The sequence below is a fragment of the Macrosteles quadrilineatus genome, unplaced genomic scaffold, assembly GCF_028750875.1.
Source record: "Macrosteles quadrilineatus isolate MER2022 unplaced genomic scaffold, UCM_ALF_1.0 Scaffold_6__1_contigs__length_79288215, whole genome shotgun sequence".
Classification (NCBI taxonomy): domain Eukaryota; kingdom Metazoa; phylum Arthropoda; class Insecta; order Hemiptera; family Cicadellidae; genus Macrosteles; species Macrosteles quadrilineatus.
Window position 1 is genome coordinate 63,899,788 of NW_026542599.1, and position 26,141 is coordinate 63,925,928.

Sequence of the window (26,141 nt, forward strand, 5' to 3'; positions counted from 1 at the left end):
TTACTGTAACTGCTAGAAACATTAACTCGGTTGTTAAAACAGATATTAGAAAGACCTAAGGACAATAATATGATTATTACTAGGATTTTTAGGGAGAATAGCTGGCTTACCAGAATGGGAAAGAGACCAAACTGGCATAAGACACAAAACTTATTCTATAGAAAAAACATGAGGCCAGAACAAAACTCTCTCTTATGTCTTCTCTCTGACTTTTCTCTCTGTTCATTCAGTGACAGTGAAATATTCGAATATGTTCTGTACAGTGTAAAGTTTTGTGTTTCTTGTGCTAGTTTGTACTCTTTCCTATTCAGGATAATCCTGCTATCCTCACTAAAAATCTGGAAAGCCCTTGTGCTTTGTTAGATCACTAACCTCAATGTGTTTCTAAAATTGTTTGTGAATTTTTTAATTTTTCATAATAATTCTGACTTTTAAAAGTACATTATGTATTGAATTGCTTATTAACATTTTTATTCTAATCTTAACTTGTTCCCTATCAGATGCCTCACTCCTGTGTATGTCAGGTAATTTGACAGTCATTACTGAATTGGTTTACTGGTAATTCGGTAAACCCTCATTGAACATAAAATTATTTGGATGAACACGTTCCCTACTGAGCGTTGCATATATGCGACGCCGCGGTCGTTGCCACAGACCGAGGTATACATTTGAATCTTGCACATAGACCAGCTGTCACTTGGATAACAGTACACACAGACCACGGGCGCAAACCTGTAAAACAGTGATCATTAAAATTGTAATACGCTACAATTGTGTTTGTAAATAACTTATTCTTGTTTTTTGTATTTTTTATAACCTTTTGTAATGTTGCATATTTGCGACGCCCAGTCTACAGCGAAGACAATAGTGAAAGACAAGTTTGTCCAACTATCATACGACATCACCAATCATCATATCCACAGACCGAGCGACGCAGTTGTGCTTCAGACATCTCTGTAGACCATTGCAGGGAATTCAGTGCCTTCAAATAGACCATTACAAAGATATAAGCATTTTAATAACATTAGAACCCCGACGCAAATATGTGACGGCAGTCTATTTTAGTGTGACTAGCCGTCTCATATATGCGACGGCAGTCTATGGGTGGAAACCGTCCGTCGCACATATGCGTCGCAGGTCCATGTCAATGAAAAATTTTGTACTATTGCAGTAGCGAACGTGTTAACCAATTGTTGATAATGTAAATGTGTTTCAACTTTCTGGTAACAGTAAACAATAGGTGGTTACTACGTCCTCTTTGCTTTTTAATAAGGAATGTAGTTCAGGTTGTCAAATCAATCGCAAAAAGCGAGATCCATGAATGCCTCAGCTTTTAATATACAGATCTGTCGCAGGTATTATACAGGGTGAGTTTTTTAAAGTGATCCAATAGCTAACTTTTTAATTACACGACTTAGCACCACACTTTAAATTTGAAACTTGCTCAATTTTAAGTTTCACTCAAGAATACGATTTCAGATTTTTTCATTGTGGCCGCCATTTTCCAATATGGCTGCCAACTTTAAAATTTCTTATGGAACACCCTGTATATTATTTTGTTTTTAGATTTTACTCTAAAAAATAAAACATTTTTGTTCTTGAGATTTTTTCAATATCTCTAACGGTTAAGGAGCTACGAGGACTTAAAGTTTTCATACAAAGTTGCATGAATTTTAAAGCATGTTTTAAAACAATGTTAGTTTTAAGTGTTGTTACTGTTAATACTTAACAATTTGTCCTCGTAGCTCCTTAACTATTAGAGATATTGAAAAAATGTCAAGAACAAAAATGTTTTATTTTTTAGAGTAAAATCTAAAAACAAAATAAAATACAGGGTGTTCCATAAGAAATTTTAAAGTTGGCAGCCATATTGGAAAATGGCGGCCACAATGAAAAAATCTGAAATCGTATTCTTGAGTGAAACTTAAAACTGAGCAAGTTTCAAATTTAAAGTGAGGTGCTAAGTCCTGTAATTAAAAAGTTAGCTATTGGATCACTTTAAAAAACTCACCCTGTATATATATATATTTTTTTATATATATAAAAGGGATTATATATATAAAGGGGGTTACACAAGGGATGTCTTATTGTTTTGAGGTCTACTGTAGTTTTAGAATAGATAGAGAAGGAAGTTAATCATATCATTCATATCCCAACAAATAGTCCTAAATTAATATTAATTCTCCTCATACTGGAATTTATGTTTTTTTTTTGTATAAGATGTAAGTGTAACTATATGATGTAGACCTAAATGTAAATGGACATTTTTAGACAAAGCAGATCCCCTCAGCTGTAACATCGGCTCTGCGTCTAAAACTGACTGGAGTGTCGTCTGCAGACTTTGACCGCAGCGTCACTGCGTACCACAACATGAACAAGTTTCTGGCCGCTTTTCTTGAACATGTAAGTCTACGCTGGTAAAGATATTGTTTCAAACATTCAAACCTTAATTAAGCACTTTTATCACGGTATCTACTACTTAACGGAAGTTAGGAAACGTTTGTATATTTTATTAAATTAGTTTTTTCATTACGTTAAAAAGTCACTCAGTTTACATACTATAATTTTCAATTCATCCTTAAGATTTAAAGTAATTTTAATTAGCAAATTTACTTGTTTGTGTTCCTTTAAGGTTCTACCTAGGTTGTAATTTTATCTAAAAAGGTTGGTGAGCTTGCCATTTGAAAATTCCATGTATAATTCAATGAAAATTCAATGAATTGTTTTCATAATAAAATTGATTTACCATTCTGGATTTTTTTTCGTTTCAGGCCTTGAGGGATCTTGACTATGAAGTGAGAGACAAATTATTTGCTGAAGCACTTTTAGATATCGAGTTCTCCGATACCCCTGGAAAAGCAGTGTTTTACATTGATAATGGTCATTCTTTTGACAAAGTTTTGTTCTACGGAAATGAATCGACTCTTTTTTCGATGGACCTCATGGGATTCTGCTTCTTTCAAGTCATTACTGGAGATTTTCTCTTGGCAGCAATCATAACTGCGCTTTTGGCAAAGGTATGTTCAACTTATTTCATTTTAAAATTGAAACAAAAACAATTCAGTGATATAAAATAGTCATAGGTACAAAACCCATTAAATATATGGGTCTGAGGGAAAATATTAAACTTTCATTATTGTCCATGCTGATCAAACTAGGTAGGGTTTTTGTAACTATAACATGTGTCTTATAAAATGTGTGACTTTATGGTATTAATGAATAATTTTTTATTATACTTCGTACCATATTTACTTTATTTTTTTTAGCTGGACCAGGTTTCGGAAAGAATCTTTAAAGTAGATGCTTTTTTATTGAACGTCTTTATTATTTAAATATCTTGCATATTTTCAAGGAGGAAAAAAAATTGATAAGAGAACAGTTTTTGCTGCGACAAATTTTTTGTCCTTTTGTATATCCCACCTCAACATCTTAAAACACTAGACCCTAAATAAAGTTTTTTTTTACACTATCTGGCAAAGGATCAGTGACTAGTGACTAAAAGTTGTTCCCCCACTGACAAACGCGTTGTCCCTGGTCATTTGACTAAACTGCTAAACGAATCTTCTAAAACTACTAATTACAGTATTTCTAAATGAAAACATCACTTTACAAGCAAAGCGTAAAAGATGAAAGAACACTTTAAATGCCTTGTTTACAAGGAATTTATTAAAGTGGTTAAATTACGCATATTATTTGTTTAAACTTAATTACATCAGGTTGGAGGTTATATTTTAATGGAAAGCCAAGTAGCTACGGTAATTATAATATTATTTGTTAAGGAATACAGTTTACCTAGCTTAACTTAGGAATTAGAGTACATGGGCTAATAGACACACACCAATAAAAGGCAACAAAACATATAACACTGATATTTCGTCCTAATATAAAACTTCTTCAGAGACAAGAGAAAAGGTTGAAGAGTTGGTAGTCCCTACAACCTGCTGTCTTATTTGAAGTATTATGTTTTTACTTTCTGATATAATTTTGTTTTCAGGTTCTGATGGTGATTAGACACATAGGAGGGCGAAGAAATCTCGCTAAGAAAACATTGATTGATGAAAGATTTCTTATTTAAGATTCTAGTTTTAATGCAGTAGTCAGTAGTTTAGGCTTAAGTGTTTTAACCATCAATATCTAAAATTGTAATACATATATGTAATATAAATATTTTATTTATATGTAAATTATTTATATTTGTTGATCACTATAGAGAACTTAAGTATGTTGGTGAGTATTTGGTGAGTCTAATCGTTGGTGAGTCGGTGGCTCAGTTGGTAGCGTCGCGGACTTTGGGCCCAAGGCAGCAGTGTCGTGGGTTCGGATCCTGGTCACTGCCACAAAGTTTTATCAGTACAGTTCACCTTTGTACTGTACCGGCTCACCCCCTGCTTAGCTGGATACGTTCCACGCACAGATCTGTAATCTATGTGGACAGGCAAATGCAAGGTTAAAAGAGGCCGCCAACCTCTTTTATGAAAAAAATAAAAAATGTATGAGGACATTATTGTATTAAATTGTTAAGATTTGAAAACAGATGTATTTTTACTGTAATAATTGACTATTTATGTGTATAGTGTGTGAAATAAAGAACTTTTGATTTGATTTTCCTACTAATATTATAAGTGAGAAAGATTGGATGTATGGATGTGATGTTTGTGACAAGTAAACGCGAAAAATACTCGTCGGATTCTGCTGAAATTTGGTGTGATGATACCTCACATTCCCGATTAACATATAGACACATTCTTATCTAAAAATCCTTTCAGGCTCTGCCCCAGTGGAGTTTCCCATGTTAACCTTATGATGAGTATTCATATTTAAAAGAAATAAAAGAATTTTGTCAGCGGGTTCAACTTCACAAGCTTGATACAGTGATGTATCTAGAACAGTCACAAGGGAAGTGGCAAACCGGGGGGGGGGGGGGGTCGGGGGGGTTCAAGGTTATCACCCCGAAAAATTTGTGTAAACTTAGTCTCCAAAATGGCAGTTTTATACTATTTCTTTGTCCAAAGTTAGTGTGACAAATTATTTTACACAATGTGTATGCACTACTGTATTACATATAGTAAACAAAAATCTTACTAATATTATAAATGTGAAAGTTTGTGTGTTTGTTTGTTTGAAGTTCAATCACGCATAAACCACTGGACGGATTGGGCTGAAATTTGGCATGATGATAGCTTACATTCCCGATAAACATATAGGCATATTCTTATCTCAAAAATCCTTTCGGGCTCCGCCCCAGTGGCTCTGTAATTCCCCATTTTAACCTTATGAGTATTGATATTTAAAGGGAATTTAAGAATTTTGTCAGCTGTTTCAATTAAAAAAGTTGGTTCTATGATATAGAAAAGCATTAAAAAGTTATAAGATTTACCAACAGGGTGCAGCACTATATTTTTTTGCATTTATGAAAACAGCTAATTTGAACTAAGCAGCAATAAAAAACTGTGATTCGCAATGAGAACTGTCAAAGTAGGATTGTTTACAGTTATGTTTATGTTTTTCATTTCATGAATAATTTGTGATATTTTGCGGATTGTTGATATTTTTTTTTTCTCTATTGTTTAGGTGAAGTGGTAGAACATTATGGCCGTGGTAGATGTGTAATACTATAGAATACTGTAAATTTAAAAAAGCAAATTTTATCAAACTGTGTCTTTCCTTATTGCAAACGCAAAGCTTGAGTAAACTGCAATAAGCATTTTATACTTATATTCCAACCCCGTACGAAGGACGGGTACTCTGCTAGTATATATATAAATGTATGTATGCCCAAGGGGGGGCTGTCATCCCCTTCGCCCCCCTCTGGATCCGCCACTGTGATTCTATGATATTAAATAGCATTAAAAAAAGTTATAAGGTTTACCAACAAGCATCACTATTAATTCTTTTTGCATTTCGACAACAGCTAATTTGAACCAAGCAGCAATAAAAAGCTGTTAGAACTTAACTTTTTCTATTGTATAGGTGCAGTGGTAGAACATTATGGCTATGGTAGATGTGCTATAGTGTATAACTGCAATAATCATTTTATACTTATACGCCAACCCCGTACAAAGGACGGGTACTCTGCTAGTATTTCCATAAATAAGACATATTTATTCCGAATTTAATAACATTAGATTTTACTTAGGTTTGCTGCTACGGGGAAGGTAAAAGGTGACTTTTGACCAAACGTAAATAGGATAGGATGAAATAAATAAATTTGCCAAACGTTATCAACATATATCCATAAACAAGTAAAGAAGTAAACTAAAACAGTTTACTTTTTCTCCAAACATATTTTTTTTATTTACACTTTTTTTAAATTTTCTTTGTAACCGTTAGACATACAACAGCGCATAAATATACTAATTAATTTATTTTTTTAAGCTCTACAAAATGGTTTAGAAAAAGTTTTAAAAGTTTATGTTTTTAGGGTCAAAAAAGGGAAAACCCGTCCCCATTTTTACCCCAAACTCGTTTGAATAAATTAAATGTAAGTTTACACGTTTATTATTTTATTTTTATACCAAATTTCATCAAAATTGGATCATTTTTGCCCGAGTTCCTCAAGGCTCCATTCTGGGGCCTTTATTATTTTTGTGTTATGTCCAAGGAATGCCTTCAATTTTAAAAAATACCCCCGTCGCAGCAAACCTGCAGACTAAGCAAATTTCAACTTGTCTGATTACATATTTACTAAAATATTTCCATAGATAAGACATATTTATTCCCAATTTAAATAGCATTAGATTTAACGAGTGCTTAGGTTTGCTGCCACAGGGAAGGTAAACAGTGTTTTTTGACCAAACGTCAATAGTATAGAATGAAATAAATAAATTTGCCAAATAATTTGATCAACATATATATCCATAAACAAGTAAACTACAACATTTTTCATTTTCTCCATAAGAATAACATGGGAATTTTAAATTTGCATTATTTTTAATCTTCTTCATAACCATTAGGCATACAATGCTTCAATATACTAAATTATTTCTTTTTTTAAGCTCTACAAAATGGTTGGGATATAAATTCCAAAATTCTATGTTTTTAGGGTCAAAAAGGGGAAAACCCCATTTTTACCCCATAAAACCCTGATCCCATAGTCCGATCATGCTGGTTCGCGAACTCGTTCGAATAAATGTAGGTTTAAATGTTTATACCAAATTTCATCAAAATCGGATAATTTTTGTTCGAGTTGTTGCTAACGGACCCATATATTTTAAATAAATAAATATATATATATATATATATGAATTTGAACGGATGGTGTTTTTGGCCTCTGGGGACCTCAAAATGAAAAATTAAATCGGTCCCGGGTCCAGGTTTTTTCCATATGTTCATGAATTTAAATGAATAATACACGAATTAATGAGCTGGTGTCATCTGTCTGCCATGTAATCTTATGAGACGGCTAGCGCTAGACAACACCACTTGCAACGTTGCCAATTCTACCAGGCCGCGGCCTGGAGTTAAAGGTGGCCGTGACTGTGGACGTAAAGGTATGTACACTGTACAGTACCTTAAATGATAGTCTAATACAGTTCAGGGGCTACACAATGCATTTCAACAGAATACTGCATTGTACCATAGATAAAACATTTCTATGATTGTACGCTTACCAACAACTTAACCTAATTAAGGTATGGTCGGTATAACAGAAAAGTACCCAAGTAATTTAGTATTTAGTTAATAGTTGTTAATGATTAATATTACTTTTTTTTAAACTAACTTTACAACTACGAAACATTAAAACATTTTTAAAATCAATGAGCTTCGCGATGGCTTTGTTGTTTGCTGTCTGTATGTTGGCAGCTTTGCTTGACAACAGACAAATAAATAAGCAGAAGGAAAAAACGTATGTCAATTTTCAAAATTTCTAGTCCTGGCGTCTGTTTTGTTTTGTTGATTGATGGTTATAGCGATTGTTTATGTTAGTTTACTTTACTTGTGTTTACTTGTGTTGTGTTTAAGTTTACGTTGTGGAGTTAGTCCTATTTAGAACAAGAGTAGTTAACAATGAGTTAAATTTATTTTGTCAGGAAATTTGAAGGCGAATGGCTAACTCATACTAATATTTTAGATGAGAATTCCGGAATGAATTTTACTTATTAAAATATGAAGAACAATTTTCTGCGTAAGTGTTTTAAGTAAATTAATATTCTATATTTTTAAAACCCTTTCTGGGATTCTGATGTATGGGGTTAATTTTTTTGTTATATTTGGGAGGTCAACTTTTGCTTATTTATGATAACAAAACTTGGTAGTGTTCCATGGTAGGCTGGTTTTCGCTCTGTGGTTTACACTAACCTAGTATAATGTAGGCCTAACCCATTATGGTATACAATACAGTCATGTTTGCACGTGGCCTGTGGAGCAGGCAGGTAAAGGCGCTTTTACACCGGAGTTAATAACATAAAGTTAATTAGCTTTTGGTATTAACCGGCAGTCATTAACAAAAGTTAATAGGCCTAACAGAAAGAAAGTAAGTTAACAAATTATTTTGTAGGCGTAGGCCTAGGCCTATTTCAGTTTTTGTTAAAACCATTTAAGTCACTCCGCAATCTTGAATCATCGCTCATGCACAGCCAGCAGTTGTAGAATTCAACGGTGGTACCAGAAGTATGAGGTTGTCGGTTTGATCCTGAGCAAAAACTGTACTTAGTTTTTGGATGGTTTAAGCTTGGGGAGTCATAAAGAGACCCAGTCGTAAGTGAATTACACAACTAGGTTTTATCAATAATGGTCTTGGTTAAAGAAAAATCTGATCTTGGTCAGAAACCACTTAAGGTGAAAAATAAACCATTTAACTGATTGTAGACTGTGTAGAAAATAACATGAGTGAAGGATGGACATAATAAGCGACAAATTACTGCAACCAAAATTTATGGAAGTTATGGCAATGCATATTTAAAACATGCAAGTCACATAAAAGTGTTCTATTTATTTGGCAAAATTAAGTTAATATATGAGCAAACAAATAAAGAAACTGAACAGGTTTGTAATTAATACGCAGGATTTTAGAGACCAATCAATCAATCAATCAATCAATAAATCTTTATTCAATACATACAACAAGTGTACATGAATGTGTCATCAACCTAAAACTACTTCACATGATTTCACCTACTTCCCTAATTGCTTAGTCATACAGTTTTTTTGTTACAGTGTTCAAAACTTTCCAAACTATAAAATTCGCTATAAATTAAAAACCCCTTAAGTTTATCTTTGAATTTATTTACGCTACTTTCGTTTCTAATACTGCTAGGGAGGGAATGCATGAATTTGATTCCAATATAATTAGGACTTTCCTTAAATTTTTCTTTTTTATGTTTTTTAGTTATGAAGTTTAGTTTGTTTCTAGTGTTATAATTATGTACGTCTTTCTGTCTTTGAAGTTCTGATTCATGATTTTTAACATAGCCTACATTATCGTCTTATAAGTATAGAGACTGAAAACGGTAAAGAACTCTAATTCTTTAAAATGATTTTTACAGGATTCGTTTATATCGAGATTAAGGATACACCTAATGGCTTCTTTTTGTAAATGTAAAATTTTCTTTAAATTGAATTTACTTGTTCCTCCATAAATTTCTATACCGTAAGAAATATGTGAGTGAATAGTAGCAAAGTAAACGTTTCTTAAGATTTCTCTGTTGCATAATGGATATAAGCGTCTAATAGCAAAAATACTTGAGCTGATTTTATTACATAAGTTGTCAACATGTGAGGTCCAATTAAGTGTGCTATTTAAGGTGAGGCCTAAAAATTTAGTTTCATAAACAAAATTGTTAAACAGTTCTTTTCTAGATTTTTTAGATTCAAACTCAATGAACGTTGTTTTATTTTCATTTAGTAAAAGATTTTTTTCATTCAAGTAATCTTTAATTATTGTGAGTGAATCATGAGTTTTATTTTTAAGAAGCTCCATATTCTTATCATAAATCGACATACTTATGTCATCTGCATACAAGCACAGAGTATTATTTTCTACATGTTCCAATAAATGTTTTGGCATCCCTCCCAAGTAGCACAAGAACAAGAATGGGCCCAACACTGATCTTTGTGGCACTGAGTATTTTACTGTCCTAACCTCAGATTTAATATGGTACATTTTATTCCCACTTAAATGAACAATGTTAACAAACTGTTGGCATCCCTCCAGATAAGATTCAATCCAGCTTAACTCTTTGCCACCAATTCCATACATTTTAAGTTTATTTAGTAACTTTAAATGGTGCACGCTGTCAAATGCATTGGACATATCCAAAAAGGCACCAATTACTTTGTTGTCCTCATCCAACTTTTCCAACACATTTTCAATATAAGATATAAGTGCTGTAGTGGTGGATTTGTTTTTTCTATAACCATGCTGCTCTTTATTTAATAAGTTATTAATTTCAAAATAATCCACTAGCTGAAAAAGAAAGCATTTTTCAAATAATTTTGAAAGAGCTGGTTGAATTGCCAGTGGTCGATAGTTATTTGGATCTTTTTTGTCTCCTTTTTTATATACCGGGATAATTTTTGAAATTTTCAGCTTATCAGGATAAACACCTGTTATAAGTGAAGTATTAATGACAGAGTAAAAGTGGCTTTAATAAAACAGATTTAGATTCTTTTATTATTCTAATCGGAATTTCATCATAACCTGATGACCATTTAGGTTTTAATTGGTCTATTTATGGATATTAAAATTGGTTCATGTTGTGACCGTACTATTGAAATACACGCACATTGTAACTTATATAACTTTATTTTTACAACATAGATGTTTTTCTAATGTAATGTTTTCAAAAAGTAACAATAAGAAGTGTTTACTATTTAATATTTACTAACAGCTGACTATTTAGAATAGAGTAATAGAACAAGATTATGACACTCTCCCTCACTTATTGAGAAGAACATAAACTATTTTTGAACGATAAAGTCTCGTAACCAAGGTGGCTGTCGTCGTTGTCTTGTTGGTCGTGGAGAGCGAAGTGGAATGTTGACTTCTTTAGGCTGGTCTGGTTCAGTATGGTCGGGTCTTTGATCAGGATAAGGTGGAGTTTGGTTTGGGAGTCTTGGTACATCAAACGGTTGTTCAGGTCCAAATGTTACCTTCTTCTCTTTCATGATAGTTGGTCTCAACTGGTTAATGTGTCTCTTGACGTTTCTTCCACTATCTAGTGTTACTATAAAGTGCCTTTTTCCTAGCTTCTTCTTAATTACTGCGAACTGCCAAACTTGTCTGTTGTTAGAGAATATTTGAACTTGCACTCTCTCCCCCTCTTGAATCGATATAACGGGTTTTAAAATAGGGTTTAATGTAGAGTGTTTTTTTGAGTCTGTAGAGACGTTTTCCAAGGTTTGAAATACACCATTCATTTCATAGGCTTTTTCTGTCCCTTCTTGCATTGTCATTGAAGATGTTTCATAGTTGGATAATCGAAAAAGTGATTGAGAATAAAGCTGGTTAACTTCAGCTCCGATTAGTTTATCTGTTGAACTTGTATATGTTTTGAGTTTGGGTGAAAAAGCGTTTATCGAGTTTACTTTGTGAATTGAAACATGGTTTGAAGGTTTCTGAAACATTTCATCGTACACCTGACGAAGCTCGATTTCTAACCCTCTAATCCACTGTCTACCTAACAAAGCCTCATGTCCTGCAGGTACGATGTGTAGTTCACCATCTATCTGTTTACCATTGTAAGATACAGTAACAGATACCTTCCCAACAGGTTTAATGATGTTACCTGTGTATGAACGAAAGCAAACATTAGAATTCTGTAGCTTGAGTTTCTTGAAATCACTTTCTGAAAGTAGGGAAAATTTTGCACCGGAATCGACTTCAAAACGTTGACGTTTGCCGTTTAATTCTAAATCAATGAGGTATTTGTCGAGATCAGGAGTCATTTCAAAAAGGTCTACTACAGTACAATTCATGCTATGAATGCCGTATGTTGGGTCATGAAAAGGTTGATTGAACTGTTCACTATTAGTATCTGAATTTAAATACGGTTCAACTGAATCTACTTTTGAATTTTTGAGTAGTGATTGAATGCAAACTTTTGATACATGACCTTTCCTTTTGCAGTTATTACACGAGAGCGTCTTATAATCTACTCTACAGTTACTTGCCTTGTGACTATTTCTACCACATCGCAAACATACGTTTTCAATTCCCAAGGCCTTGAAGTCGATGTACCTTTTTCGGGAGACAGATCTAGACGATCTAGACTTGTAGTTTTCAGGTGAAGATCTGTTGTTTGAATTTAATCTTCTGTTTCCTGGATCTTTCGAACGGTCTCTAGAAGTTCTGTAACTGCTGGAAATCACATTAGTAGATTCGGTAGAAGTAAAATTGTTAAAACTTGATGTCTGATTAGGTTTAGAAAGTTCTTTGCTGTCAAGTTTTGATGCCTCTAAAGCAATAGCCTTGTTGAGTATTTCGTCAAAACTAGAGAGTTCTGGTAAACATTGCTCTCGTGTGCAGCAAAGTGCCACTTTCACCACTAGTTACACAAATAACTATTTTTTCTTAAGCTTTATAATTTTTCTATATCTTTTTTTACATTCTTTAATACAATTCTTTAACTTAATGTTACTTCTATCATTCCTGTACAATTGGTGCTCTGCAATTAATTGACGGTGCTCATTGATAATTTCATCATCGATCCAGCTGTTATTTACATTACTCGTGACTATTTTAGTTTTTGGAAAATGTAAATCAAAATAATATTTAAGTGTGTTATAGAAGTAAGTAAATTTGTCTTCAACATTACAGTTATAAAGCTTTGTCCAATCCTCCTTGTAGGGATCATGAATGAAGAGTTTAATGTTTTCAGGTTTAAATCTTCTTTCAAATTTATGTATTTTAGAATTTATATTGTTTTTACTTTTTAAATTTAAAATTTTGAAGAGTTGTCCATCATGGTCTGACAAAGCTGTGATTAAACTTTCTACTTTAAAACATTTGTCATCTATGTTGGTGATAAAATTATCAATAGCTGATTCATTACGTTCAGTAACTCTAGTTGGTATTTTAATAGTATATTGAAAACCATGCATTTGTATTATATTCACAATTTTTTTTCTTTTTGTCTTCCTTCAAAACATCAATATTAAAATCGCCCCCCAGTAGAATGTTACGGTTAATTTTATTTAAAATTTGCAACAGTTCATTTAATTTGTCTAGATAGATTTCAGCATTATCAGATGGTGTTCTGTAAAGACCCACAACTAAAAATTTCCCTGTTTCAAATCACACTACAGTAGTGACAAATAACTTGTTTAGCCCTTAGTGAGTAGGCTATAACTTTTCCTGCACCAAAGAATCCCCTCCACTAAAAGCCATGCAAATATTATTAGTATTACATGTACCGGTACCACCGTTGAATAGTTGTTACGCGGGGGTTGCGGGGAAGAGAGGGACCTGTTATTAACAAAAGTTAACGGGCTAAAAGAGACCATTAACTTTTGTTACTAACATTTGTTAAATACATAACACATTTCCTTTGATCTTTACCGACTCTTGATGGATAACAAGGAATTTTCTGTTAAAAACACAAGTTATTAACTTTTGTTTAGAGAAATTTTTGGGCAATTCTGTTAAGTTAATAACTTTTTGTTAAAAACACGTGTTATTAACTCCGGTGTAAAGGCGGCTTAAGGGAGCAGGTTAACTTACTTGCTTCTAATGTATTTCAAGTTACCTGAGGCAAGTAATATGCCTGCCAACTGCCTTAGATTTAACGCGGCTTTATAGATAACTTAGTGAGTCACACAAAAAGATTAAAGCCTTAGGCCCTACTTCCTTAATTTTTCAGATTATGACTGATGGAGATGAAAGCCTTAATTTGATTCTCCATGACAATAACAAGGAGATTCCAAAGACTTCATTTGAAAAGAAGAAAGTTGGTAAAGATGGGTAAGAGCTTTTTAATTTTCAATCTGAATTGAACTCTGCATAGGCTTCATTACGGTACGGTAACTTACTTGACTTTTGTAGAAACAACCGAAGCCCTTATTTTAAAGTTGATCAATACATATTTTGTGCCCTAATTTGCCAAAATTTAAATACTATTAAGTTATAGGCCTACTTAATTAAGTTAGGTAGTACTTACCAGTAGTCTACTGCTAATAAAATGAAAATTTATAGGTTGATAGGAGGATACTCATCCAGATTTGGGTATTTTTTAGTTTTATTGTAAGATTTTAAAATTTAGCCTACCTCCCTCAACGTCGATGACCAGTCCTTGGTGGATAACTTAGACAGAGTTAAAAACTAATAAATATGTAAGGCGTACATAATTACAAAATAATAAGTTCATCGAAAAGTATTATAAAGTACTAGCAGAGTACCCGCCCTTCGTACGGGGTTGGCATATAAGTTTAAAATGCTTCTTGCAGTTATACTCAAGCTTTGCATTTGCAATGGGGTTAGGACAAAGTTTGATAAAATTTGCTTCCTTAAATTGACGGTAAACTAATGGTATTACACATCTACGATAGCCATAATGTTCTACCACTTCACCTAAACAATAAAGAAAAATAAATTATTACGAATTCACAAAAAATCACAAATTATAGTAGGCCTAGTATAGACTCTAGTAGTTAGACTTCAAAATCCACGGGGGTAAAATTACGTCCGCCAACAAACTGTAGAGCTCTCAAGTTACTACGTCATAGCAATCAGTGACGTTAGATTTGCCCAGGGGGTAAAATTCCAGGGGGATAAAATTCCCGGAAACCCTATTGTTTAACACAAAACTCAAAAGCTTCAATTGATTTTGGTTTTTGTCAAGATTTATGTGGCTATTAAGTAAACACAATTTGTTTCTTGTAGATTGGTACTTCATGTCCACCATTCATTGCCTGGACCGAAAGGAAAAGTTTCTAAACACCATTTCACCTCAGCGTCCTTTGATTTGGCAGGAGAACGACTAGCAGTGTCTGACTCTATGGGGAACACCTTCATTATAGATTTATTGTATAATAAGTGAGTATTATCAACAATTTAAGTTTATAGGCTAATTTACTAGGCCTTTTGATATCGTACTTGGCTAAAATAGGTTAAAAGCTAAAAGTTCTCTGACAGGAAAAAAGTGGGAATGAAGCTGATTTGTATGATAAAAATGTTGGATAGTTTTACCAAAGATTAAAAAAAGTTAATATTTGAGCAATTTGATTAATCTTGGGGACTTAATCCAGTTGTAGTAGCTAGACACGGTGTGAACACAAAAACAATTAGTGGCAAGCAACATCCGCATGCAGGAGCAGCTTCAGGATAGAGTCTCGGAGGGGGAGGGGCTTGCCAAGGACATTGTGTTTCAGAAACGCACCCCCCTTCATAATCATAGGCTAGTTATATCAATCAATTATTATATAAATATAGATTTAAGATGGGGACGCTACTATGTTAGATTTTAACCCAAATATGTTTGAAGGATGAGTGGCGCAATCTTGAACTGTGATCAACAACTAATTTATGTTTTAGAATAATTAAGGACTGACAAACAATTTTTTAAGAAATCAAGGCAAAGCACCTGTACATGTGATTTTCACATGTTTGTATGTTATGTACAAATAAATTATCATTATCATTATGTTAATTAATAGCCCATACAGCAATGGCAACTAAGGTACCTACAGTTTATAGTGGAATCCGCACCACACTTTTTCCTTGTAATTAACAAATTGGTCTAAGTATCAGGATAGTACTGCGGATAGTCTTAGTACTCTCTAGTGCGGACGTTAATCCACACCAGGGAGCATCGCATCCACAGTGCATGCCTATAAATATCCACAATTCGTGACCTCCTAGTAGCTGGATTACAGGGCGATGCCACCGTCCCAGTCATAATAGTTGATATAATGTGTATAGTGTCTATAATATTATAATATCAAATTGGGGTACATATAGGCTTTGTTTTAGTCAATATCACACTAATTACAAAAAGTAATTAACAAATATGCCTAAATATGTATGTGAGAAAAAGGTTGCTATTCAAGCATAACCATAAAAATCTTAAACTTGTATTTTATACTGTGTCCAAAACTTGGATTAATATTGTTGCGGTTGAGCTTTAAAAGTAGGGACAAGACGATTCTGATTAACGATCAAGAACACTTTTTGGTGGGAGAAGTTTCCAGGTATTGTTGATTCTCAATACTTTGTGACTTTGGATTCAGTACTGAATCAGAATTTTCCACAATCCTGTCAAAATCTGCTTAGCTAAGCAGAAAAATAATTATTTTGTACCTATCTTCTCACCTGTTTGTATACAGTTTACACGACTTAATGTTTTCTGATAATTTAAATTACTTTACAGATTTTGGATGCTTCCTAAATTGCCAGCAAGTAACTTCATTGTCTTTTCAAAGTACAACCTAAAGAGACAAGAGATCCTGGTTGGAAGTGTGTCTGGTCCTTTGCTTTTTGTCAATGTTGGTAAGTTGTCCCTGACATGAGTAAAACATTGATATTGTGTTTATTTTTTGTTCAGGGGTCTTTTAACATTACAGTAGCCTTACTTGATTTAAAATTCTACGATAAAGATTCTTCTTAGAAAATATCAAGGGTTATTTGCTAGACAATCGTTGCAACTCAGTGAAGAAACTCCAAGCAATGAAAATGAAGAAAAGTGATTGTCCTTAATGGTAAAGGACAATCACTTTTCTTTAGACATGGCCTATTGTAAACTAGGGCTTAATGGTTCAAAAATACAATATTTGATTTGGTACCTGTATTTAAGGGATCAGACATTCTTAATGCTGGTTTTTAATTTAAAATAAGACCTGTTGATTAGAATGCAGAACAGATCCTGTATATATTAGAGTAGAGAGCTTGTGACATAAAGGAACCTTGTGTGGATAAAGAATTTGCATATCTCTGACTTTCTGTATTTCTTGACTTGTAGCCGTACTGTCTCACCGTGTGTGTTATAGAGAGCGGAGAGACAACTGGAGAGCTTGTGGGTCACAGAGAGCCTGCCTTGCATGTGTCATTCTGTGACTTGGAGCCCTACTGTCTCACTGTGTGTGTTGTAGAGAGTGGAGAGACAACTGGAGAGCTTGTGGGTCACAGAGAGCCTGCCTTGCATGTGTCATTCTGTGACTTGGAGCCCTACTGTCTCACTGTGTGTGTTGTAGAGAGTGGAGAGACAACTGGAGAGCTTGTGGGTCACAGAGAGCCTGCCTTGCATGTGTCATTCTGTGACTTGGAGCCCTACTGTCTCACTGTGTGTGTTGTAGAGAGCGGAGAGACAACTGGAGAGCTTGTGGGTCACAGAGAGCCTGCCTTGCATGTGTCATTCTGTGACTTGGAGCCCTACTGTCTCACTGTGTGTGTTATAGAGAGTGGAGAGACAACTGGAGAGCTTGTGGGTCACAGAGAGCCTGCCTTGCATGTTTCATTCTGTGACTTGGAGCCCTACTGTCTCACTGTGTGTGTTGTAGAGAGCGGAGAGACAACTGGAGAGCTTGTGGGTCACAGAGAGCCTGCCTTGCATGTGTCATTCTGTGACTTGGAGCCCTACTGTCTCACTGTGTGTGTTGTAGAGAGCGGAGAGACAACTGGAGAGCTTGTGGGTCACAGAGAGCCTGCCTTGCATGTGTCATTCTGTGACTTGGAGCCCTACTGTCTCACTGTGTGTGTTATAGAGAGCGGAGAGACAACTGGAGAGCTTGTGGGTCACAGAGAGCCTGCCTTGCATGTGTCATTCTGTGACTTGGAGCCCTACTGTCTCACTGTGTGTGTTATAGAGAGCGGAGAGACAACTGGAGAGCTTGTGGGTCACAGAGAGCCTGCCTTGCATGTGTCATTCTGTGACTTGGAGCCCTACTGTCTCACTGTGTGTTATAGAGAGTGGAGAGACAACTGGAGAGCTTGTGGGTCACAGAGAGCCTGCCTTGCATGTGTCATTCTGTGACTTGGAGCCCTACTGTCTCACTGTGTGTGTTATAGAGAGTGGAGAGACAACTGGAGAGCTTGTGGGTCACAGAGAGCCTGCCTTGCATGTGTCATTCTGTGACTTGGAGCCCTACTGTCTCACTGTGTGTTCTACCTCAGCTATCATATGGGACCTGAGGACCAACTGTTTAGTACATCAGCTTACTCTGAGGTCATCCATCTGCATAAAACTGGTGAGCACCAATAATACTTAGCCTTGCATTATCAAATGGGTGTGTAGCAAATTGGTATGCCTATTGACAAACTGATGGTTTCTAAAAGGATTTTGCCTTCCACATGGGTCTCATAGGGCTTTTTGTGGTATTTACTAAGTGAATCAGTGGTTAAAAGAACATGAATTAACTGTAAATTATGTGCTTACTCATTTTCAATATTAATCAATATTTATTTAGATGCAAGGCTGCCTCTTTTCTTAATTATATGTAGGTCAATATGTATGATCATTTTGCTTTTTGGTTCCCTGAAGGGTTTCCTTACACTACAACACCAGAATACCTTTTGATGTGGATTCCAGGGGGAGGAAATAAAATTTTATTTACAAAACAGACTCTAGGCATCCTTCAACCAGCCACACTCAAGTCTCTTCCCAGGAGTGTTCAGAAGGTGGATAACACCCAGGGGTCAATACGGAAGCTATTCCATGGTTTTAACTGATTAATTAATGATTAATGAACTTGATTCTGCGGATGGTTACAGGTAAGGTTCATGCCAGTATCCAACCACATTCTGGGGCTGTTTGATGACAGTTCAGTGCATGTATGGAGACTTGACAGTCTCGTCTGTACCAAGCAGATGTTCCCCGAGGATTGGGGCGGACGTAACATCAGAGCTGTGGCATTTACCAGGTCTGTAGCGTCTATTGTACATTGCGACTATTTAAACTGTTTACCGTCTGATATCACCTTTCTTAAATGGAGTCTTATTTACCGTAAAGGGTTTTTTTCAATGTGTTACCCTGCTTCAGTTGAGATTGAAGCAGCGATTCAGACTTCACACAATTACCTATCAAATTCTTGCAACTCAGAGTGGTGTTAGCCTAATGGGGGCACTGTGCAGTCACAACTAAATGTTAAGAATAGTGTAAGTTCAATTCCAACCTAACCTTTTCATCTCAACAGTTCAAACATTAATTGTAGATGACATGTATGATGTACGTTTCATCAGAGCTTGTAGATCTGTTATTGGGTCAGGATACAAAATGTGTCTATCCGTCATCCGATTTCTATAAAATGCACTTAGTCATATAAGACAAATGTTTGAACTGTGGAGACAGAAAGGTCAGTAGTCTACATTATTCTGATATAAAAATTTCAGGAGGCAATCATGTAGAATAAATTTTAAAGATTTAAAAAATACAACCATTGTGCGAAAGTTTCTTGAGCTGGCTGTTTGTGCACCTGTTTTTATTGCATTCTGTCGTTCAATGTTCTAAAAATAAATACAACTCATTTTTTCAAAATTTTTAATCAATTTTAAATTGAAACAGTGAAATAGGTAAACTTGCTTGACGCTAATCTGAAATGCTATTATTGAGGCCTCAAATTGAAATCAACAAAATTTTAAAGAACATGGTGTGTTTTGATATTCAATGCTCTAAAACAGTGTTAAAAAAAACAACAAATAAAATAGAGGTTATTTTGAGTCCTGTGACTTCCAAGTTAAATTTTAGCAAGGCTTCTGATGTACTGATGTAACTTAATTTTGCAAAGCAAAACTGTGTTATTTAATTGGGCATATGACGTAAAGAGTGCACAATCTAATTGATATTTCAAAAGTAAATATTCCTCCTCACCTTCCTACTTGTTGGAAAATCTTTAGCTTTAGACAAGATGTGTATTAGATCATATACACAACAATATCCTTGCAAATGTTTTTTATCTTGTTACAGCTATCTACCCTACACTCTTATATGAGCAATGTTTGCTTGAATGTATGCATGCTTGCACAAAGATCTTGAAAACTGCTTCGACGATTTCCTTCAAATTGTTTAAATAATTTATTCTTGCCTAAAAACGTGTTTCATGCAGTTGAAACAAACCTTAAACCAAAGAGGTTTTTAATTTATGACTTGTCCAGTCATATCAACGGTGCCGCCGGTTTACTATTACAACCTAACTCCAGTTGTAAGGATATAATCTAACTGCCCGTTAGATGATATCCTTACACTGGAGTTAGAGTGTAATAGTAAACCGGTGGCACCGTTGATTCCTCGTGGTGTTTCTAATGTTAGCTGCTTGGTTGTTCATTTGTCTACAGGAATGGTAGAGGGATGGTTTTGGCAGGACAGTCCGCAGCCCTAGCTGTGTTTGTGGTGGATAACTGGACCTTACAAAAACTTATCACCCTTCCTGACAACTTCAAGGCAGTCAAACATTTAGAGTTTGTTCCACAATTGTTTGACGGAGGTGCAAACAAGGTAAATGTAAAAAAAACTCATATTAAAACATTTGATCCCTTCCATTCCAATTGGAAAACATGTTAGATAGGTCTGAAATAGACTTTCCAATAAATCTGTTTTGTAGTTTTAACTAGACAGAGATTAATGCAATGCTTAAAAAACTGCTAGACTAGAATAATGTTAACTAACTATGGCAAAATAAGAGAAACCTTTCTTACACAATTCCAAGGTTTTTGGAAAAAAAGCCTCCCACCATGACATGTCGTAGGGTGAATAACCTCATCCCAGACAGAAGGCATCTTGTAAAGGTAGTCACAAAGGTAGGCTCAATAGTCAGGACAATCTCTGAGTCATGCAACATATCTGCACCTGCACATAGCTTCCATCTACAGTGATAAAGATATTTTACTCCGACCACAGAAAACATACTACTATAACCCAGAATGCCAACCGCTTAGTAAAAAGCGTTAAGTACTTTTAGAGAGCTTTGCCGGCCAATTTGTAGGCAGCGCCACCACCAGCATAGCAATGCTGGTGGCGCTGCCTACAAATTGGCAGGCAAAGCTCTCTCAAAGTACTTAACTCTTTTTACCATGCGGTTGGCATTCTGGGTTATAGTAGTACAGTAGACCCTCTCTAATCCGGCACATCATTGTCTACTCTCACGGAAACGTCATCGTTGTCTTGCGTGATACTGTTATTTCCGATTCATAAATCGGAGTCATGGAAACGTCATCATCGACTTGCGCGATCGCGGCAAAATCATGAACATCTCCCGCGGTCATGTAGACATAATCGTTGTCTTCCGCAGTCGCGGCAAAGATTTTATCATCTCCCGCGGGCGTATAAACATCATTGTCTACGACCGCGGTCACGGAAACGTCATCGTCGTCATGCGTGATCGCGGCAAAATCATGAACATCTCCCGCGGTCACGGAAGCGTCATCGTCGTCATGCGCGATCGCGGCAAAATCACAAACATTTCCTGCGGCCACGGAAACGTCATCATCCTCATGCATGATCGCGGTCAAATCACGAACATCTCCCGCGGACGTGTAGACGTTATTATCGCCTACAAAAATAATGTAATAATGTAATTTTGTAATTTTTTTACTGTGTGGTAAGCCTCGTTCACACGGTGCGAGTTTACAAGCTACTCGCCAGCGTTTAAGAAGCCGGCGAGTCGGCGAGTGCGCTTGTAGTCGTTCACACGATGCTTTTTCCACTCGCTCAGTAGCTGGCTTGAACCAAATCCTACAACATCTTTGAGTAACAAGCGCACAAGCACAAGCAACTGTGTTCACACTGGGCTACTTTACACGCCACTCGCTCAAAAGCTGGCGAGTTGGCTTGTAAAGTAGCGACAGCGTCAACTTTTTCCAGAGCTTTTTTACAAGCAGCTTTTGAGTGAGTACGTCGTTCACACTGAGCTATTTTACTAGCTGCGTGTAAAGAATCCGGCTTGTAGCTTGTAAACTCGCCCCGTGTGAACGGGGCTATAGAAATAAAAGATTCTATCTTTTAGCAACCCTTTCAGATATGACCACTAACAGCAATGATTTCAGATACTTGCAGTCCTCACTACCAACTGTGTTGCTTTGTTTGTGGACACAGAAAGTTCAATTTTGCTGAGAAGTGTTGAACAAGTTGAAGGGTGTGTCAGTAAGTTGTATGGTTTTGTTCTTATTCATTGGAAGATATACTTAGGTTATCTTACTGGAGAAGCTTTTTTGAGCTATGACCATTGAAAATTTAACTCTAAATGTTGAAGGATCCGTTTAATCTCGAAGAATTCTTACACTTAACATCCAAACAGTTGTTTTCCATTTTGAAACTAAACTTGTTTCATGACATTATGAGTTGTTGATGGAGAAGTGTTTTAAATGTGCTGATGTGACTTTGTGGTTGCTACATGGGATTTATTGTGATCTTTGGATTTTATATTTGCCTTCACATTTCAGAGTATCACACTAGTTGTTCTTATCAACTTGATAATATAGCTTGAATTGAAGATAAATCTTACTTTCATAGTTGGTTTGGACTCCTGTTCAGATAAGATTTTAAAATGTTGTGATCAAAAACTAACCATCTTGTAGGTGATATGAGATATGGGATTTAGCATACAAGAGCTATTGGGACTATTTATTACTTTAATATACTTTAAAAAATGATCATTTATTCAGTTTTAAGCTGGAAGAAGTATAACTTTTAAAAAGATTTTTGGAATGACATTAACTTATTTTTCTAGACCGGCTCGAGTCAAGCCTCAGCGGGAAGTATGTTGTGTTACTGATGCAGACAGGTGAAGTAGATATATTCAGCAGTAGTCAGTTGATTTTTGGTGGGAAACATCAGCTGTTAGTATCAGAAGCTCAGACTGACTCAGTGGCCAAGACTAGAACTAAACAGCAGCATCATGAACAGGTTGGTATAACGAGTCTTTAACCCATTTCCCTTTCTGAAAATCAGTCTAGTATTTATTTATTTTTAAAGAGGTTGGCAACCTCTTTTAACCTTGCATTTGCCCGTCCGCATAGGCTATGAATCTGTGCGTGGAACGTACCCAGCAAAGCAAGGAGTGACCCAGTACAGTACAAGGGTGAACCGTACTGATAAAAAGTAGTAGCAGTGACTAGGATCCGAACACCCACGACATCGCTGCCTTGGGCTCGAAGTCCGTGACGCTACCGACTGGACCACCAACTAATTGAGTGTTATTGAATGTATTTAGTATTTTATATCTTAAATAAAACTAAGTAAATGCTGTGATGGTCTCAGTGAATAATTACAGCTTACCATAATTTCATAAATAATGGTGTGATTGAAGTTGAAATAACATTTCCAGATTAACAAGTTGGTAGACCTAAGTCAGTTGCGACCCATACTGAAAGAATTTGGAGAATATCCAGAAGCCTACAGGAAATTAATCTGGAAAACTATTTTGGAACTTCCAGAAAACCAAAGTGCCTATGTAACTTTGATAAACAAGGGAATACATCCAGCATTCGCTACTTTAGACAAAGTTTTCCCATTGAGTGACAGATCCCTTTCCAGCAGTGTGAAAAGGTAATTAATATTTAGTGTTACATACTTTCCTCCAACCACATTTTCAGAATTGGTTCTTCTAACTGAAGGTGACAACTGGTGAAAAGAGTCTTGGGATTTTTCTTACTAGGAGTTGTTTCAAAGTATTATAAATGTACAGAAAGTTATTAAAAATGGGTTTAAACATTGCAAAATAAGCCTTAGAAATGTAATTCTAAATCTCGTTAAGAACAAGTACAAGCATGTCTGTAAATTAAGGTCTCCCACAAGGTTTAATTGTGACAATCTCTATTAAAGTCCATTGCCCTCCAAGAATGTGTGTGGAGAAAACTGTTTGGGCATAAAACATGTGTGTACTGTGTAAGGAAATGAAAAATGAAATGAAATGATGTTTATTTCCCAACTAAAAAGTACAATTCATGGTATTTTACAGAATAAATTACTTAATCCTTGTCTTAAAAATAACTTACAAAATAATATTATAACTAAATGGCACAAAGAGATAAAAAAAAAAAAATACCTAATCAACTTATATGGAAATGTGTCTACATAGGCAGGGCCTGTGCGTAGACATGAGTTGCGGGTAATTTGTTTAGAGAATGGGAATTTTTTTTTTGAAGTGATCGTTCCCACGGAGGAGTGGAGGAAGTTCAGACGAGGCCTGCTACAGTTGTTCTTAAGTTATTTAAAGCAGTGACAACGTTTTTTCAAGGGGAATGCTGAGTGGATGTCCCATGAACCATAGTAACCCCTGGCAGTCTTAAACATACTAATTTGCAAGCAATCTTTCCTCAATTATCATTACTGTTTGGCCTTCTGCACGTCCCTTAACCACATTTTGTATGTCTAATTTGTCTACACACCTTTTTCTGTACACATCAGTCAACAGTAAATAGATAACATCTATCTGCAGAGTGCAACCTATATTTGGCAGGAAAACTTTCCCTTCCGTCATTATATGTTACAACAAGACTTAGAGGTGGGAACCGTAGTAGCTGTAAAGAATACAGCTCTGTTGTCAGATTTCATAACCACGTCTGTTTTCTGTGTCTGCCTGTTTTCATTGTAACGACGACATAAACTTGTTGGAGACCTTAAATTTACGGACAACTCTGGTATATTTCCTTGTGAGTGAGGTTATGATTTCAACTACTTTACGCTCGGTTGGCTAGTTTTATTCGCAACGTTGTTGATGTAAACAGCACAGACTTGAACCTTAGCTGTCTCTACCACTTCTCAGCTTCTTACCACTGAAAGTAGTAGTTAATATGTTAATAACATATTCATCTCCTCATTTTCCAAGATCCAACGGGCTAATGGAGAGGTATTTCCAAGAAGGGAAAAACTTAATTGTCAAGTTTCAAGAAGAACAGTCCGATATTTATCTTGCACTTCTTCATCACCGTAACACACCAAGAGGTAACCTAGGTTCCCCAGTTCAGCGGCTGATGAGTAGGAGGACAAAGACTCTACTGCCATCTACGACCAACCACCTTATTCCAATGGTCATAAAGAATGTTTCAAAACAGCTAGAAAAAATTAAAAGACAAGAGAAGCTGTGCAGGAATATGAGGAACACAGAGCCTGTTCAGTTTAAACTCGATGAACCAGTGCTTTTCAGATTCAAACCAAAGTGTTAGCTGAGAGCAAAGATTGTTCAAGTTGGTCCTGAACCACGATTGTACAAAATCCAGACTGGTGATGAACGAGAATACCGAAGAAACTCATGGTTCCTAAGAAGAGACAAGTCATTCAGAATCTCCCATGATGTGAATATAGGTCAATCGTCCAGGTCAGAATTACAAAACAATGACTCAGCTCCTGTGACGAGGGGAAAGGATTAGAGGGAAACCAAATATTTTTTACTTGTGAAAGAGGGATGACAGTAGTAGTTAATATGTTATTAACATATGGTAATTGTTCAACATATGTTTTGTGTTATTGTTTTATATTTTGATTGAGTTTTTGTTTAAAAAGAAATACACAACCTTTCATGAATTCAGTGCAACTATTTAATAATTAATCTATGACAACCACCACCTGAGAATTGATTTAGTTTTGCTCTCTAGGTATCACCACTAAGCAGAGATGAAAACCTACTTTGTGTTACAAATGGCCAGTGCTGATACTAATTTATCGGTTGGAGTTTATCTTGTTCTAGGCCTCTAGGTGCTTATTACAGATCAAACAATAAAACCTAATTTCTCTGGTTGCAGACTTCTGTCATGCCTGGCCTACTGGTCGCCAATATTTCTACAAGTCAAGCATCTACCTATATTTGTTCTGCCTTTTGTAAAACTCATCAGACATGATCAGTTTGCTTGTTTTGAGACCGTTGCTTCGGTAATAGGTAATGTATTGTGTTATTCACTATACATAATACCATAGACAAAAAGAATTAAATATAGACGTGCTGCAGTTACCATAGATCTGGCGCACACCGTTGGGAGCGCCATGTAGTTATGGCGCTCCTAGTGGTGTGCGCCAGAACCTATGGTAACCATGGTATCTGCAGTACGGCTGACAGTCTATATTTAATTCTTTTTGTCCATAATAATACTTCTTTATTGATTTATAGAAACTAATTTCCTTGCAGAAATAAAGAAAAAGTTACTTCTAACTTTGTTAGAAATTGCTTTGTTTGAATGCGAAAACTTTACTTTTTAATACAAAAGTCAAAAGGTTGAGGTAGTAAAGAAATAAATTTTATGCTAATGAGCACAGTGACAAAAACAGTACAAATACAATAACAGT

At 35.5% G+C, this 26,141-nt stretch overlaps 2 protein-coding genes across 2 annotated transcripts in view; both read left to right on the forward strand.

The window, feature by feature from the left end:
• Positions 1-4,306, forward strand: part of LOC128997575 (meckelin-like) — a 42,190-nt gene extending 37,884 nt beyond the window's left edge. Inside the window, exons 17-19 of the mRNA XM_054423213.1 lie at positions 2,272-2,403; positions 2,772-3,017; positions 3,995-4,306. Coding sequence (XP_054279188.1) covers positions 2,272-2,403; positions 2,772-3,017; positions 3,995-4,075 — 459 coding nt within the window. The 3' untranslated portion in view covers positions 4,076-4,306. The remainder of the gene's footprint in view (positions 1-2,271; positions 2,404-2,771; positions 3,018-3,994) is intronic.
• Positions 4,307-8,002: 3,696 nt separating this feature from the next.
• Positions 8,003-26,141, forward strand: part of LOC128997576 (TBC1 domain family member 31-like) — a 39,130-nt gene continuing 20,991 nt past the window's right edge. Inside the window, exons 1-12 of the mRNA XM_054423214.1 lie at positions 8,003-8,125; positions 13,800-13,900; positions 14,819-14,971; positions 16,305-16,423; positions 17,023-17,766; positions 17,837-18,117; positions 18,641-18,789; positions 20,201-20,360; positions 21,908-22,004; positions 22,591-22,766; positions 23,188-23,408; positions 25,604-25,737. Coding sequence (XP_054279189.1) covers positions 13,803-13,900; positions 14,819-14,971; positions 16,305-16,423; positions 17,023-17,766; positions 17,837-18,117; positions 18,641-18,789; positions 20,201-20,360; positions 21,908-22,004; positions 22,591-22,766; positions 23,188-23,408; positions 25,604-25,737 — 2,332 coding nt within the window. The 5' untranslated portion in view covers positions 8,003-8,125; positions 13,800-13,802. The remainder of the gene's footprint in view (positions 8,126-13,799; positions 13,901-14,818; positions 14,972-16,304; positions 16,424-17,022; positions 17,767-17,836; positions 18,118-18,640; positions 18,790-20,200; positions 20,361-21,907; positions 22,005-22,590; positions 22,767-23,187; positions 23,409-25,603; positions 25,738-26,141) is intronic.